Source organism: Aptenodytes forsteri, unplaced genomic scaffold (assembly GCF_000699145.1).
Source record: "Aptenodytes forsteri isolate BGI_AS27 unplaced genomic scaffold, ASM69914v1 Scaffold309, whole genome shotgun sequence".
Lineage (NCBI taxonomy): Eukaryota > Metazoa > Chordata > Aves > Sphenisciformes > Spheniscidae > Aptenodytes > Aptenodytes forsteri.
This window is the reverse complement of record NW_008795857.1, coordinates 2,593,598-2,610,992: the sequence shown is the minus strand read 5'-3', so window position 1 is coordinate 2,610,992 and position 17,395 is coordinate 2,593,598. Positions and strand designations below refer to the sequence as shown.

The 17,395-nt window shown below is 35.1% G+C and overlaps 1 protein-coding gene across 1 annotated transcript in view; it reads left to right on the top strand.

The window, feature by feature from the left end:
• DNAH8 (dynein axonemal heavy chain 8) overlaps window positions 1-16,010 on the top strand; it is a 148,548-nt gene extending 132,538 nt beyond the window's left edge. Inside the window, 9 exon segments of the mRNA XM_009283806.1 lie at window positions 1,878-2,033; window positions 4,150-4,266; window positions 4,995-5,096; window positions 5,463-5,623; window positions 10,438-10,594; window positions 11,128-11,280; window positions 11,375-11,564; window positions 15,109-15,230; window positions 15,723-16,010. Of these exon segments, the coding sequence (XP_009282081.1) occupies window positions 1,878-2,033; window positions 4,150-4,266; window positions 4,995-5,096; window positions 5,463-5,623; window positions 10,438-10,594; window positions 11,128-11,280; window positions 11,375-11,564; window positions 15,109-15,230; window positions 15,723-16,010 (1,446 nt within the window).
• Window positions 16,011-17,395: the final 1,385 nt, after the last annotated feature.

The following is a 17,395-nucleotide window of genomic DNA, read 5'->3' as shown; positions in this document are numbered from 1 at the left end:
TCGTGTACCCCCAGCCTACTCGCTGGTGGGGTGTGGTGAGAAGCAGAAAAGGCCTTGACTCTGTGCAAGCGCTGCTCAGCAGTAACAAAAACATCCTTCTGTTATCAACACTGTTTTCAGCACAAATCCAAAACACAGCCCCCCACTAGCTACTGTGAAGAAAATTAACTCTACCCCAGCCAAAACCAGCACACTAGGAGACAACCTTCAGTACGAAATGTATGTCACCATGGAAAAAGACTGTGTATAGAAAGCTAATAGTATGGACCTACATTCTCTTGTATTCTCTCAACAGAAAATGAAATCATCCTGCATTTTCAGGAGGTTTATGAATAGTAGGGTATATAAACATACAGTTTGCTAAAAGTGAGAATAGAAAACTGAGAGGGTTGCTAGAAGAATCTTCACTGCATTTATCTCAAATGTTTCACATGTGATTTCCCAGCCTATAGTGTCACATTACCTGTTAAAATATTAACATATTCAGAGATTCCAGAAAATGCATAACTGACAAACCAAATGTCAGCTTTCTCAGAAGAAAGGAGAGAATAATTTGGGGTTTTTATACAGAACATTCATCAAAAACTGAACAAGATATCCTCTGAAATGTGGAAAGACTGGTTAGCAATTTTTCCCATTCAGTCCAATGTTCTAGTGTGTTCATATGCAGCTAGGTCCTTGCAGAAGGCTGGAGCTCATCTCTGAGACAGCTTTTCTGTGCTCTGCAGCCAAGAAATACGTTTGTGAGACTGAAGTTGAAAAGTCATTCCTTAAAAATAACTGAAGTTCTTTACCACAAATATGGAGATAGTAAAACTGCCAGGTGAAGTACATATTCACCAGTGTCTTCCATTAAGTGTCTCTCAGAAGTAGAAACACTTCAGAGCCATGCTTGCATTCAGCCTGTGGGCAGCCTGGCATTTACTATGCTTTCAATGCATGCTGCCATGTTACCCAAGCCAGCCAGCCATGTACTTAACTGTTGGAGCCAAAAAATACTTTTTTATTTGGGTTCCTCCAGCATTTGAAAGTGTCTGAAGAATACAGATTCTGGTAAGGCCAGGCTGTGTCTGAACTAATCGATTCAAGTGTGCCCATGAACATTACCCAGCATTGGAGTGCAATAGTCCATAAGGATAAGTTAGTTACAATATTCTCTGACGTGAAAACCTGTGCTAACTAGCACTCTTTCAAATAATTTGCAGGCACGGTTTGACAACTAAAATTTTGTAGAAACTATTCCCATTAGGCAGTTCGCATGAAACTAAGGGGCTGTATTCTAAGGGGCTGTGGCAGTTTACTACCACAAATGTGGATTCCATGCCTGCTGACCAGAGTGCCCAGGAACATTCTCAGGTGAATCTAATTTACTGCTGCACACATAGCCACAGAGTAGCCACTGTGAACACAAAGATCTGATCTGAGGTGAGGTGAGATGTCTTTGTATTTACTGTGAAGTCCTGGGGCCAGAAATACAACAGAGTTCTTGTAATCTACTCTGGATAGTTCTCTTCTATCACTCAGTCATTGAATTAGGGATAGAGAACCACATGATGCCTTCTGAAAAGCATGGCAATTGCTTCCAGGTTGTTGATGAAAATTCTTAGATCCATGGACGAGTGTCAGTGATGGTTCTGACCAACATAAACTGAAGGTCTATGTTCAAAATCTTAAAGTAATGTATATTACAGAGTTTTGTGGCCTAATCTAATATATACTCCTTTTATGCAGTTTATAGTAAAACTACATATCAACCTTTTATCTACAATGCTTCAACTATTTACATTTTATTTATAACTAATAGTTGTGACATTTTTGTATGTTGCTGGTTTTGTTCAGTAAACAAATCCAACTCCTTTATCTTTTTCGCATGACAGATTGCTATAAAGTTCACAAATGAACCTCCCCAAGGTGTACGAGCCAGTTTGAAAAGAACATTTTCTGGAATTAATCAGGATCTGTTAGAAGTTAGCAATATGCCTATGTGGAAACCTTTGCTTTACACTGTAGCTTTCCTGCATTCTACTATTCAGGTATTTCTTACAAGATTTGCAAATAGTGTTATAATATATGGAGGCACTTTTACAGAGGTTCCTGACAATACACATTCTGATATTTATTGTAGCATCATGTTGCAGGGCTGAAGCTTTAATTTCTATAATCTGTATTTCAAGGTTCTTTATTCTCTTAATTGTTTTATAAACTTTACACAATTTTCATACTATGGGCATTTAGAATGAGGATTTTTCTCATCTAATTTTAGCTGTCCAAAAGTTAGTTATTCAGTGTAAGGGAAGAAGCTCTCTCTGTAGTCAATAGAAATAGACAAGCACCTTGAAAAAGAAAATAATCTTTTCTGTCTTAGCTGTCTCTCTATAAAAGAGTGAATCATTTTCTGGATATATATCACTCTTTCTGTCCACTGATTTTAAAGGCAATCCAGATGCCCACCTTAGAGTAGCTGTTTACTTTCTAGATGGCTAAAATTAAATAAAATTCCATCACTTAGTGTCTTGTTTTTATCTTATTTTTATCTGTGTCAATGTGTTTTCTACATGAATTCCAATGTGAGCACAATATCTATGCTTTGTACTTTAAAGATATGTAAGTTTTGAGATCACAATAAATACCAACATTTTGAGCTCTCTGAATATACCTTCTTTTCAGCAAGGATCTCAAAATAGTTCTAAAACGCTATTTAAGCCTTAGGCTCTATTGAGCTGCTCGTGTTTTCAGTGTAGCAAAGATGGTGAAAGAGAAAGACGATTTGTTGAGGTCCCTATTAAGTTACAGTAGTCTGCATTATTTTCCACCTTCTACCTTTTTATAAACAGTGAGAAAGTTGTTCTGTGTACTGCCTCAGGATTATACTGTTCTTGTGGAACTAGAAGACCTAAGTTTATTCGACCATCAGTACTTTTAAAAAACATTATAGCTATTCATCTGTTCAGAAAATTTACTTGTAGATTTCCAATCACCAAGCAATATATACATTTCCCTGCTTTTAAACTGACCAATTCCTAATATCCTTTGGTGACAAGATCGCTATGAGAAATATAGCTTAAGAAGTAATTCAAAGAATTACGCAGAAAATCATTATACCTTTCTGCAGGGTATTATTGGTTAATGCTGCCTCATCTGCTTATAAACAATACCTGATTTTGAAAAGATAAATGTTTTTTTTCCGTTCCAGTTCTTTTTAAATATTGTAGCTAAGGAGTCTAAATATTTCTTAACTAGATGTCAAAGACTGTCAGTCATTGTTGACCTGGTAATTTAAACTCTAATAAATATGTTATCACTTAGTTATTTTTAGAATGTCAGTATTACACTGTTTATTCATTTAATAAATGTCAGCACTATTCAGCAATTTAATTCTTAACTTCTTGGATTAGTTTATTCTATGTTCTGAAAAAAATCATTGAGCGATGTAACTGAGGTGGTTAAAATAAAGTTGTGAGAAATCTAATAGTGTTGGATGTTTAACTTGTTAGGGCTGCAGATTATAGTCTCTTACTTTTATAGTCAACTATTTTTCTGTTCCTGCAAGTGTTATAATTTTATTTTCAAATATGTATGCAATAATAGATTTGAATAATGTAGTGGTGGCACCCTTATAATAGTCGTGAATTTTGAAAAACATATTAAAACAATACAGTGAAACAGTAAGACAAAAGGGGCAACCTAGAAGCCTTTGGATAACTGAGCATTAATACAGGAGCTTGAAAAATTGAAACTATCATTAGTAGACCATGTATGTAGAAAAAAATGAAAAAATGTAGAACTCAGAATTGTTGAGTGCTGAAAATGCAGAGATTTGGTAATTCTTTACATTAATTACTTAATATAGGAATCTGATCATCCACACAGACATGAGACATTTCAAACCTATGACTGATACAATGATTAGTAAAGGTAGCGATAAATGATTCTGTTGCTTTTTCTATAAATACTTATCCCTCATGGTGTAACTTAATAGTAAACTTTGTTTTTTACTGATGCGTATGAGGCACATAGCTGTTTTCCTAGGCTGGCTTTCTTCTTCAGTTCAATTCTTTACTCTGCTATTATTATTATTGAACTTTAATAATGATGCAAAATTATATGTTGTTTCATAAATATATATTTGGTTTTCATTGTATTCCTAAGGAACGACGCAAGTTTGGGCCTTTGGGTTGGAATATTCCCTATGAATTTAACTCAGCAGCCTTGACAGCCAGTGTTCAGTTTATACAAAATCACCTAGATGAATGTGACATCAAGAAGGTGAATACTAAAATTTGCATACAGTAAATTTAATTGCTTTGTACAGCACCTGTAATTTTTTCTTCATGATACTATTTATAATAGTTTATTCATTGCTATTCTTTCAGTGCAGCTTCTAATGATCTAAGTTACAGATTCTCTCTAAGACAGTCAAGCTGAAATATTTTGTGTGCTATCATCCATGTGAAAATACGTAATAATTAAGAACTTCAAAATTTGATCTTTTTTTTTCCATACCATATCTAAAATATTAACAGGTCTATACAATATATGTTTTGGAAAGGGAGCTAAAATATTTAGAGTTTGACAGAGCCAGTCAAACTTCTCTATGGCTGCCATTTGGTCTTCTACTATTTGTCAAGGAATAATGTAATAGAATAGCCTTGCAAAGCAGCACTTTGTCAATAGAGAAAGATGAGAAACTGGGGGAAAGGGGAAAAAAAAAAGAAAGAAAAGAGGCAATAGCAGCTGAGAGTGATTTCAGGTCACACAAGAAATAATGAGATATATTTTTAATAGAAGGATCAAACCCATCTCTACTATAAAATTATAGAGCTGAGCTCAGAAAATACATTAGAAATAAAGTATTATTTTTTTCTTGCAACAATGACCTTTTCAGCTTACATTTCAGAGCCTTACGAGCTTCAGATGATATCGAAATTACAGGCTGGATACCTTCTTTTTACATGTAATAACTACAGCCTTTTATTTACATTACTTGCATCCAGGGGATATCATGGAACACAGTACGCTACATGATTGGAGAAGTACAATATGGAGGCCGAGTCACAGATGACTTTGATAAGCGTCTTCTTAATTGCTTTGCAAGGGTGAGAGATCTTGAAAATACAGTTATCTGTCATTTTTAATGGCAGCTGCAATACAGAAATCAGAAGACCTTTCTGCTGAATATGTACTTCTTCACCAGTTATAAGACTTTTCAGAGTAAAATGAATTTTTTGGCAGTGACGTTCTTCCCCTTGGTTTCTCTTTAGTGAGGAGCAGAAACTATTAAAAAGACTTAGCTGGAACTCAAACTTAGAAGACATAGCTTTTAATGATTTACTCATGTATTCAAGTAAAATTAGATGTAGTAGCTAAAACAAGAACTCTAATTCTCCAAGAAGAAAAATGAGATTAAAAAAACCTTTGAGTAGCAAAGTAATTGTGTTTTTTTTCCTCTGGATTTTTCACAGGTATGGTTTAATGAAAAGATGTTTGACAGCACTTTCTGTTTTCACACTGGATATAAAATTCCAGTGTGCAAAACCCTGGAACAGTATTTTGAATCCATCCAGTCACTCCCTGCCATCGACAGCCCAATGGTCTTTGGTCTCCATCCTAATGCTGATATTACGTAAGTAGGTCTCAACATACTGAAAACAAAGACCCTTTCTTTTAGCATTTGGAAACAAATCCCTATGAAATGCTTAATTAAAGTATATTTCTCATAGGAAATCTGGAATTCATGTGAATTTCACTACTGAAGTGGAACACTTGATGTGTATGTACATGATTATGAATGCAGTATCTTCAGCTACATTTTACATGTTCTTTTAAAGCAGTCAGAATTCTTATTACTTACTCCTCATGGGTTTAGAATTTTTTTTTAAATTTGAAAGCATTATAAAACTTTTATATGAACACGTGATACAAGGTTCTATACAGTTCAACTAGAGAAAGTTTCTAATGTTTGCTTTCTGTTCCAAGTAGTTTATTATTTTTTTGTGCGCACTCATTAAATGATTCTCTGGATTGTCATTTGGTTTACAGCACGCCTTTGGATGTAACTACAACCTTTTGCTGCCATCAGACCTGCCATTCCCATTATTTAAAAGAGGCTTTTCAACCTCACCAAGTACTAACTCCATTTAAAATTTTATCTTTGACTTAATTCACTTTTTCATTCCAGATGATGTGTGTAACAGCTTGGCTTTTATTTCCTTCTAATATGCCTTGTGAAAGGATATGAATCATCATCATTTTTTTTCACTGAAGTTCTTAGTAATTCTGCCATGAATTATTGCATTTTCACTATGTCCACATTCATTGTTTCTTAACACAGCTTTTTGTATTTTTAAACAAAACAAATGATTCACTTTTTCATTCCAGATGATGTGTGTAACAGCTTGGCTTTTATTTCCTTCTAATATGCCTTGTGAAAGGATATGAATCATCATCATTTTTTTTCACTGAAGTTCTTAGTAATTCTGCCATGAATTATTGCATTTTCACTATGTCCACATTCATTGTTTCTTAACACAGCTTTTTGTATTTTTAAACAAAACAAATGTTATTCAAATGCCCAACGGCTGGGGACCTAGTATCATGCCCAACGGCTGGGGAAACCTAGTATCTTTTAACACTTTTGGACAAAACAATAATTTCCCACAATTTTTCAGTCTCAAATTTGAAAGGCTGATGCCATATCAAAAGCCCAGTATTCTAAGCATGCTGTGAGAACAGTACACAGTTTTACTGTCAACTCTGCCTAGCACCTACCATTGTAAATATATACTTCTGAAGAAAAGAATCTAAGAGTAGATTCTGTTTCAAGTCATTCTCTGATACTTGCAAGACTGATTAAAGAAGAGCCAAGATTTAACAGAGAACTAAACAAAGTCTTAAAGAGAGACATGCTTCGGATCCAAAATTAGGCTTGTAGGAGCGCTAATTTATAGGAGGAAACTTGAAACTAACAGTGTTGGGGGAGCTTTAGTGAGTAGGAACAGCTCTTTCATTTCTCTCTAGTACCGAGTTTTTCTTCCTCTTGGTACATCAGCATATTCCTGTTAATTTAGCCCTTTTTCTGGAGATTTTCCTTTGCAGGTATTTCTTTAGAGTTTGGGGAAATGTTCAACAGCTTCGTGCTTTTTTCCATGTCTTATCACAGTCTGTTATAGGCAGCTACGTTCATGGACTGTCTGTCTGAATTTCATCTTTGACACACAGACCAAATGGATTAGCATCCCGTACAATCCCATAAAAAGTTGCATTCACATTCTCCTTAAAATATCCTATTAAGTCATCTCAGAGTATGCAGAAGGCTAACTGCTAGAATTGGAACCTTGAGACAGCCAGGACCTCTCCATGTTACTATTACTGAGGACAAGAAAGACCTTATCTCCCACTGGTTTAGTGGGGCAGTTTTCCAGTTCAGCCAAAAGCTCGATCCATTGGTTCCAACTGTAAGACTTCACTGAATGTCAATACTTTAATCCACCTGGGATTAACACCTGAAGTCATTGCAACTGATTTTAACTTGCTATATGAACCATAGGCTTTGCAAAGGCCTAGTTAACAGGTATCTGAGCAGGCAAGGAATATTCTCACAATCTTCTGTCAAAACCCCTTCTCCAATTGGTTCCATACTGAAGCCTTAAATCTAACTGAACTTTTGTAAAGTTACTGCAAGCTGTTATTAACCAACTGAAGACAGAGCAGAATCTCCCATTGTCCCTTGGTGAATGTGAGGTTTTGAATACCACGTTGCAACAGATAACTGCTGTTTTCTACACAAAGCTGAGGTAATGTTTCTGTCCAAGTGTATTTGTTCTTAGTTTTAACTTCCAGTACAGAAAATTCCTGATGGCAGAGACTCCAGCTATCAAACTATGATAGTTTGTCAAATCCAAACTCTGTAAGAAAATATCCTTAGTAATACTTTTTGGAGCAAATCAAAATCCATAGAAAATTCGTTCTTTTTTTCTTCTTGTGACACGATTTGCTTTGCAATACTGCTTCATGGAAAAACAATATGAACAGGTATAAAGTGCTTTATCTTACATACTTTTAGGCAAAATTGACACTGTAAATTAGGTTCATTTAATGTTGCTTTAGCTTCCTTTACAGTTACCCAAGACTTCCTTTACTGCAATAGAGAAAAATAAATCCTTGTAAAATGCAATTCCTCTGATCACAAAGCGGACATCTAAAATACATGAGCTGAATCATGCTTCTTTGCATTACCTGTAAGGGCAATCTAGACAAACAGCTGTTATGTAGACATCTACACTTAGATGTCTAAATGTCATCAGGGACACCCCATCGTGTATATCTGATTTCCTTCCCAGGAACATGGTACTTCCTCTACAAACCTGTGCAATCTTTTTTTCATTATTGTTTGCATCTGTACTTCAACATTTTATTTGCAATGTAAAGGAAAGTCAGGTTTTCCAAAGCCCAGAAAAATTTTGTTTCAGAGTGTCTTTTATATTCATTGTGCCCCACTGTTACGTGAATGAAATTTCTTGTTTCTATTTTCTCCTCACTTCCACACTGGAATATTATTTTTAATTATGTACACATTGAGATGCATCTTTTTGTCTTTTCTATTTTTATCTACAATAAAAGTCTTCTCGTTCAAACTGCTATTGCTATTCATGTTTGCTTCTTTATACAAGATTCAGATGATCATTTCTCCTCTCCAGAAGATTCCTAGCTTGTGTCATTGAAGAAAGGAATATTACTTACCTTTGATCCTGCTCCTTTGAGGTTATTTTTCAAAAACTCTTCTCTGCTTTTCCCCAAAGTTTGCATATTGCCTTCTTTTTAAAATTGTTTCTATTTTTGTTTAGATTTGGGGAAAGACCATTAATTTTTATAATTCTGTAATATTTTATAATTTAATTGAGGTAATAATCATGGGACCTATTGCTTCCACATAGAAAAGTCTGACAGCAGTATTGGAGGAACAGTACTTGCAGTGTGAAGAGGAAGGTTCACATCTCTTTTATCACTAGTTGTTAGATCAGCAAGACCCAGCCTAAGGGTTACAACCCTTATGTCATCCAAATTAGGAATGAAGCCATGGGTGCAAGAGAAATTTGATTTTATCCAACTTTTCTGTTCATATGTGGTCTTGAATAAATCTATAATTCTTTAATGGAAAAAAGCTTGAGAGTTTTGCCAGACAAAATCCCCACCATTCCTACATTCAGAAGCAGAAATTATATCCTCTGAGAAGCAAACTGTCAGTAGGATTTCTTCTATTTTTCTGATGTATAGACTTTATAATTGCATTCACAAACAGTTTATGTTGAAATGCCGCAGTATCTAGCTTCTGTAGTCTTACAATACTATCTCCAAAGCTTAGATGCTTTAGGACTTCACGTGTTCTATCCTGTGGCACAATCCTTGGTTTCATTTCTAATACAATTATGTATGACAAAGTAATAGAAGGAGATGGGTGTCATATGAAGGTAGAAAAGTAAAACTGACATGCAAAATTATGCTTTGAGTCAGTATAAATTTATGTTCTGAGTCAGGCTTAGGCTGTATGTTCCTCATGTAGCTGATTCCATAAGGTAAAAGTAGGCAATGCCAGCACTGCGATACCAACACATACACTGCTGTTTCCTTTCTTACTGCCTCTCATAGCTCTATGCCACTAGATAGCATTACAACAAAAGTACTCCTATAATTCTGCTTGTGTTGAAGGACTGACGTGGTCTACTATCTTTTACTATCAAATGCCACATGAATTTAATTCACTTTTTTGTATTGACTCAGAACATAAATTTACATTAGCACTGCCCATGCTGTACTATGGAATAGAAGGTTTTAATCTCCGACGTTGTAAATCTAGCAGCTTTTATCATTAATCCTGAAATACCTCAAGGCAGAATGAATTTACTATTTAATAAAAGGGCAGCTTGCAGAGTTATGCCTCCACCTTTTCCTTCTTCTGCATTCCAGTTTTCAGAAGTAACTAAATGAGGGAAATATTCTTCCTTGTTACAAAACTTTTGTTGCTTCTTCCCAGCAAATAGCTGTTTAGAAGTTCAGGCATAAGCCATTTTCTTCCCTTTCCTTAGAATCCCTAGAAATCATATGATGGGTTTTTCTGCCACCTCATGTTCTCAAAGGTTGAGAAGCAGCCTGCGGAACTCTTTCTTCTTCTTAGCCCTGAATTAGAAAAACAGCAACTGTATAACAGGGTGTGTAGAGGGAAGTTCATATTCTCTACAACCACGGAAAACCACACGTTGTTCGCTATCGGTGTGTTCAGCTTGGTGCAGGACGCAAAGGAAAACAATTTCTTTGGGGAGTTTTGATTTAACCTGGTGACAGTATGTTTTTTGTCAACTTTCAAGTTGTGTGTTCTACAAAATAGCCTTTTAACTATTAAAAAATCCTGTGTAATTTATAACATACTTCTCATCCTCTCAGACACCAAAGTAATACAGCAGCTGATGTTCTAGATACTATTACCAACATTCAGCCTAAAGAAAGTGGTGCAGGACCTGGAGAAACTCGTGAAGCAGTTGTTTATCGTTTAGCTGAAGACATGCTAGAGAAACTTCCTCCAGATTACATACCCCATGAGGCAAGCTAATCTTAGTTGTTTTCTTACTGTTCTTTCTGTTGAGTTTTCACATAAGACATTCCAAAAAAGAAACCCTGAACTGTGAAGAAAGCTCGTATAGCTAGTAGCAGATTCAAGCAAAGAACCAACATCTTTATTGCTATCAGCGTGAATCAATATGAGGCTTTTTTTATTTAAAATCAAGACATCTAACAATTGATCATGGAGATACGTCATGGAGACTATGCTTGGACTTCCAAAGTTGCATGTGAAAACACAGAAAAAAAATGTCTTGACTTTTTGTGATAGCAGTCTCCTGAGCCTTCTGGGTGAAGGCCTATTCTAGCAATCATGAATAATTGGGTAGCATCAGACGAAAAATAAAAATAAAAACTGCAACAGTTTTAAGCGGATAAATGTTAGTTGAATAATGCGAAGTACAAGTCTACTATTTACTTTTCTGAACACAAGAAAGTTAAGATGTCATATATGACAAAAGTATTTCAACATTTCAGATTTAACTAAATTCCTTTTTCTGCGCTCCTGTATTTTAGGTCAAAGCTCGTTTAATTAAAATGGGACAACTTAACTCTATGAATATTTTTCTTCGGCAAGAAATTGACCGAATGCAAAAGGTGATCACAATACTCCGCCACAGTTTGAATGATCTTAAATTAGCCATAGAAGGAACTATTGTTATGAGTGAGGCAAGTAAAAGCATATTTACTACATATGGAATACTCTATTTTAAACTATTACCTTGATGACTTTAGTTCATATATTATAATTTCATTCCTTCAGAATTTGAGAGATGCACTTGATAATATGTATGATGCTCGAATTCCTCAAGTATGGAAAAGAGTATCTTGGGATTCTTCAACACTTGGCTTCTGGTTTACTGAACTTTTGGAAAGAAATAATCAATTCTCTACTTGGATATATGAAGGAAGACCAAATGTGTTTTGGATGACTGGATTCTTTAATCCACAAGGTAAGGGTACTGAAAGGACTTGAGTAATAATTTATTTAATCATAATTCAATGGTTTTTACTACATATCTAATTAAATATTACACCTAGAAAAAATGTTTTCATCACTGACAGAATATGTCATAGAAGATAAATGGATTCAAAAAAGAGATTAGATAAAGTCATGGGAAACAGGTCCAATGGTAGCAAAAAACATGACTGTCCAAACTTAACCTTCAAGTTGGGAGGTCCCTAAGCTCCAGATTGCCAGAATCTGGAAGAACATAGAAGGGAAAGGATTTATGTGCCATTTTGCCTGTTGTAGTATTATTTCACTAAGCATCCACCTTTTTCTTGTGTCAGAGACAGGATGCCTGTACAGATGGTCTTTTAGTCTGACCCATAAACACAGTTTTTATATTACAAGAAGGAAAACATGTAGTTAACAAATAAAAAACTTTATCTTGTTGACATATTGTAGCATGATATGATACAGCTTCTAAAGAAAATATGTTTCTTCTGTGGTTTCAAACTGTTTTAACTTGTTCCAAACTGTAAGTTGTGAGTATGGAAGAGCTTTAATCTAGAGCAATATGTTATGTATATGCTGTACAGTAGCAACAGAAAGAATTTTTTTACAGTAAGAACAATCATTCACTGGAACAACCTCCCCAGGGACATGGTAGAGTCCCCATTGCTGGAGGTTTTCAAGATGCAATTGGACAGGGTGCTAGATAATCTCATCTAAACTCTCTTTCCCATGAAAGCTTGGACCAGGTGATTTTTCAAGGTGCCTTCCAACCTGGGCTGTTCTATGATTCTATGAATGTGCAACTATACCAGAACTTATAGCAGCTATCTATCATCTTTCACAGAGAATCATCAAACTGTAGTTTTCACAGTGTTTCCATTTCACATGTTATTTAATGAACAGTTTGTCCAAATTAATCAAAGATATACTGCAAAGTACAAGTAAAAGTTATCTATCATTATCTGTTATAGCTTGGTATATTTATCATTTTATAGGAAAGAGGAAGAAAAACAAATTGTAACCATCTTCATGAGTAACAAAACCTATTACCTTATTAGATGCATGTTCATAGAAGAATCTCATTTAGCCTAAACAACTGTCCATACAAAATTCTCATGAGAAACTTCTCCCATGTAACAGCTATGAGGTGTTTTTTTTTCATTAGGATTAACCCCTGAAATCCTTGAATATTTTGAAACTTCTCCCATGCGACAGCTATGAGGTGGTTTTTTTCATTAGGATTAACCCCTGAAATCCTTGAATATTTTGAGTTATCTTCACTTTGTGATGCTTCTATTCTTACTGGCCTTTCTATGACCAGGACTGTAAAAAGTACTAATATCAAAGTCTTTTTTGGAGTTGCTCTCAGAAACAGTTGAGGTGCCTGGAGCACATCCAAATTATCATTAAAAGATGGTATTGAGATGCCAGTCAAAAAACATCATTCCATTTGTATCATAAATGGCACAGCTGGTAAGCATACTGATCTCCGCTGATTCAAGAGCAGTACTCACAGAGGTGTAAAAGAAGATAATGGACCAAATTCTTTTGACCAAAGAAAATATTTAGCCTCATAGCAAACACGCCTAAGACACAGATGGTCTCAAACTTGATGGTTGCTTCAACCTCTGTGTTCCAAAAAAAATTGGTCCTGTAGATGGAGAAAGAAGTCTGCTCAGCGCAAAAGGTGTGCTGTGCCTAGGGGTGAGGTAAGTATAGTCACTGTATTCATAATACTGCTCACCAGGAAATTCTGAGTAAATCAGATCGTACAGTAAAGTTAAAAAGTGACTGGTGTGAGGCAAATCAGAAATTGGACTACCCTGTGCTGCCATCGCAGGAAAATCTAGACTGATTGCACAGGTGAATCAAGCTCTAAATCTATCATAGCATTGGCAAATACATTATAATGTTAAAACATGAGGAATGTATTTTATCAATTTAGTGGAAAAATCTATTTATAGTACTATAAAGTATAACCAATACTTGTATTTAAACCTGTTGTGATTTTTTTAGCAATTATCGGTCTTTGTCTCCTATAAATTATCATTGTTAAGGGAGGATGTATGTTAGTGGTGGTGCGATATTCCATTCAGTAGACATGGCAGTTGGAATGAACAGGCTTATAAAAAACCAAATATCATATTATAGAGATATAATTAATTTTTAGCAAAATTTAGAAGCCTAGATCACCCTGTTTTATTTTTATCAGAATATAAAGTATTTGCGAAATGAATACATGTTCATTTCAAGTACTACGTTAATTGTATTTACGTCACATATGAATGTTTTAGCTGTGACAAATATCTTAGCTTCTAATGGGCTTTGTCCTAATTAGCATGTTAAACCACTTCTTAAATCTTGAAATGCTGTCTTCTGCTGCATGCCCACGTACTTTCATGATTTCCCCTCTGGCTTGTCAGTATTTCAGTCGGTGGTTTCACCTCCTTGTAGATACTTGACAGCCCACGAAACGCTAGTCGTCTTCTCCTTTGTCCTATCAAGAAGGAACTGATGCCGTTTCATCTTTAAGTCTTTGCAGTAATCACTTTTAAGTATGCAGTTCTCTATTGTTAACTTTTTTCTCTTTGCCTCAGTCTCTTTCTGACAACTCCAAGTAGTTCTTCATCTGGATAGCATAAAATAGCAGCTATTGGTTTTTTGGTGACTGCCTTGTCATCTTCTGAGAGGCTTATACAGAAAACAACTAGGTATTTGCTACAAGTGTTTCATTTTTGTAGCTTTTTCCTTTATAACACATCCAAACCTCTTTGCTGCCCAGTTATTTGTCATCTTGGGCTTATAGTGTTCAGCCCTTTATCTCTCAAATCTTTTTTATTGCAAATGTCTGTAAAGTCTGTTCAAAACAATACTCAAAAAAATCACCTAACTCGTTGCTTGATTGTGTCATTCTCTACCTTCATTTCTGGCTAGGACTCCCTTTTCTTCACTAACAAAACATAAATTTTTCATCCTTTGTAGGCATTGCCTTGTCTAGATTCCCCACACTCATATAGTTATTTTTATTATCACATTCAAACACGCCTTTTCCGTTTTCCATCAGTGAAATTTACTTTATTTTTCTACTTTCATTTAAAAGAAAAATTGCCTTTTTCCTAAGTTGCCTTTACATAAATATCAGCTCATATAATTGATATCTTGTCTGCCTTCAAATTCCTTCTTGAAATACAAATCTACCATGGATCCTGTAGGTGATTGCCTAATGATAATTTGTAAATCAGTATCCTGAGCAAACATTTATTAACTGAATAATTCGGTATCCAAATAACAGAGTATATTATTTTATGTGCCATTTAAAAATGTTTTTCTCAGTGTAATGCATTCTATGCCACTTATGTCATTTGTTCCTATTTTGCCCCCAAAGCAAAGTTTGCTATCATTAGTCAAGGTGCTCATTTTCAATAGAACTCTGAATATCTGCCTGTAACATTCAGTGCAGAACCATGCAGATAACCGAGCAAGATTTTTTTTTGTCATGTGAGATATATGCTAAATCTCTGGCTTAATTTCTTAAGGATTCCTGACAGCAATGAGACAAGAAGCAACTCGAGCACATAAAGGCTGGGCTTTAGATACAGTTACAATACATAATGAAGTGCTAAAGCAAAACAAAGAAGAAATCACAGCACCTCCTTCTGTATGTATGACGTGCAAAGATGTTGCAGTATTAGTTTTGGTATTTCATTTATATTGTGTATCATTCAGTCACTTTGGATTGCTAAAGGAAAAAGTTACTATTGTCTTCACCTCACTGGTTTTGCTCAGCATCGAAGATAAATAACAATAAGCATGAAGATTTTAATTTTGTTATGTTGCAGTTACAAAAATATTTTATTAAAAGAACCACTTCATTGTACCACCTCTTGATTTTGGGAATTTATAGTAAACTTTAGATCAAATTGTGTAGTGTATGGGCTTTATTAAACGCCTTTTATTGCCATCCATTTCAGTAGCATTATCTTCCGAAAAAGGATGATATTATAGTTTAAAATTAAATAGTTTGAAAAGATTCAATGTCAGATTTTTTTAACTATATAACATATGTTCCTTTTAATGGTTTAAGCCAATTACTTATTTTACAAAACAGGTGCTTTATTTCGTGTGATGTGTCTGCTTACTCTCCACACAGGAAGGAGTATATATCTATGGGCTGTACTTGGAAGGTGCAGGCTGGGACAGACGAAATAGCAAACTCACTGAATCTACAGCAAAGATTCTTTTTGTCCAGCTGCCTGTGGTGCATATATTTGCTGTTAATACAGCCAGTCCTAAGGATCCCAAGCTCTATGTTTGTCCTCTTTACAAGAAGCCCAAGAGGACAGATCTGAACTATATTACAGTGATCTATTTAAGGACAGTAGTGTCTCCAGACCACTGGATATTGAGAGGAGTGGCTCTCCTGTGTGACATCAAGTAAACTTGATATGTATGGTATGTTTTTCATACCATAACAGAAACAGAATATATGGCACATGTAACCAATTGCATGTGCAATTCTTCTACTGCTTTTTATTTGGTGCCATTGGTCATTATACTAGATCTGTCATTTCAGTCTTGGCTTAATGAATTTTTTCTCTGCTTCGAGTAAATTCAGTTTGTCTTCGCTAATTGGTGATAGTTTTAAAGTAAAGTTTCAAAATAAGTTCACTGATTGTAGTCTTTGACGTTTCCATTATATTACTTTAAAGTGAAATATTTGCTTTAATAATACAATTAATGCAAAATAAAATGTTGCTAAACCTTAAAAGAGAAAAACTTAGCTTTTTCACATTCTTTCTCATATACAGCTTTTTAGCTTGTGTTTCAGTGACATATGATGACAACAGAAGACAATATAGAACATCATAACAAAATTTAAGTTCTCCTAGATACAAGTTTTAAAATATTCCTGGATTCTGCGTGATACATACATTATTTTCTTTGACTCTGCAGGAAACTTTATATTTAAGACAGAAAAATATATTTGATCCATATTTTTTGCTTGGGGTTTCTCGGGGTTCACTTGGTCTTGTTAAACTATACAGATTAAGCAAAACTACACCAGGAATGTTTGTGTCTGGAATATCTGACAGAGACCAGTACGTTCTCCGTCCAGTTTAGCTGTGTGGGAACATAGCTACAGAAGTAGAACAGTGCCAACTACTTAATATGGATGGTTTTGTAATTAAAATAGAGATTGTAGATAATAGATTATCTACAAGTTCGATTATTTTCCTGCATCTCATCTCAGCTCTAAAATCCAGGCTGGACTCCTTGGAGTGGCTATCACAGCATTATTCTGTGATAAACCTGATGAACATCCATGAATTTTCCAGACATAATTAGTATTAAACTAATTCTATGCATGTAATACTAAACAAGATAGGCAGTCTATGCTCTCTCTTTAATAATCTGCATAAAATGTGTTCTTCCTTCAGATACCTTTATTTGGCAACACAGTTTTTCACTTATACCCCATGACTGGACTATGTTCCTCCTTTTGCAGTTTAAGAGTGATCAAATGCATCTGCTGTGGCAAAGTGCAGCTACTACTTGATGAAGTCCTGGGGCATCTAATGGGATGGTAAAAGGCTCTTCTTGAGTTAGAATGCTACAGCTTTCTGTTGGAGGTCACCATCCCAGGATATCCTCTTGCAGAAAGGCCGTGGCATATAGGAAACAACAATACATAGACACAAAATGATGAGCAGAGTAACAAAAAGGAAGATCTCCAAATGCAATTAAGTAAAACATTTCTTCTCTCTCTCCTCTGTAGACTTACTTAGATCCAAATACAACAAAAAAGGTAAGGTGTTAGGTAAA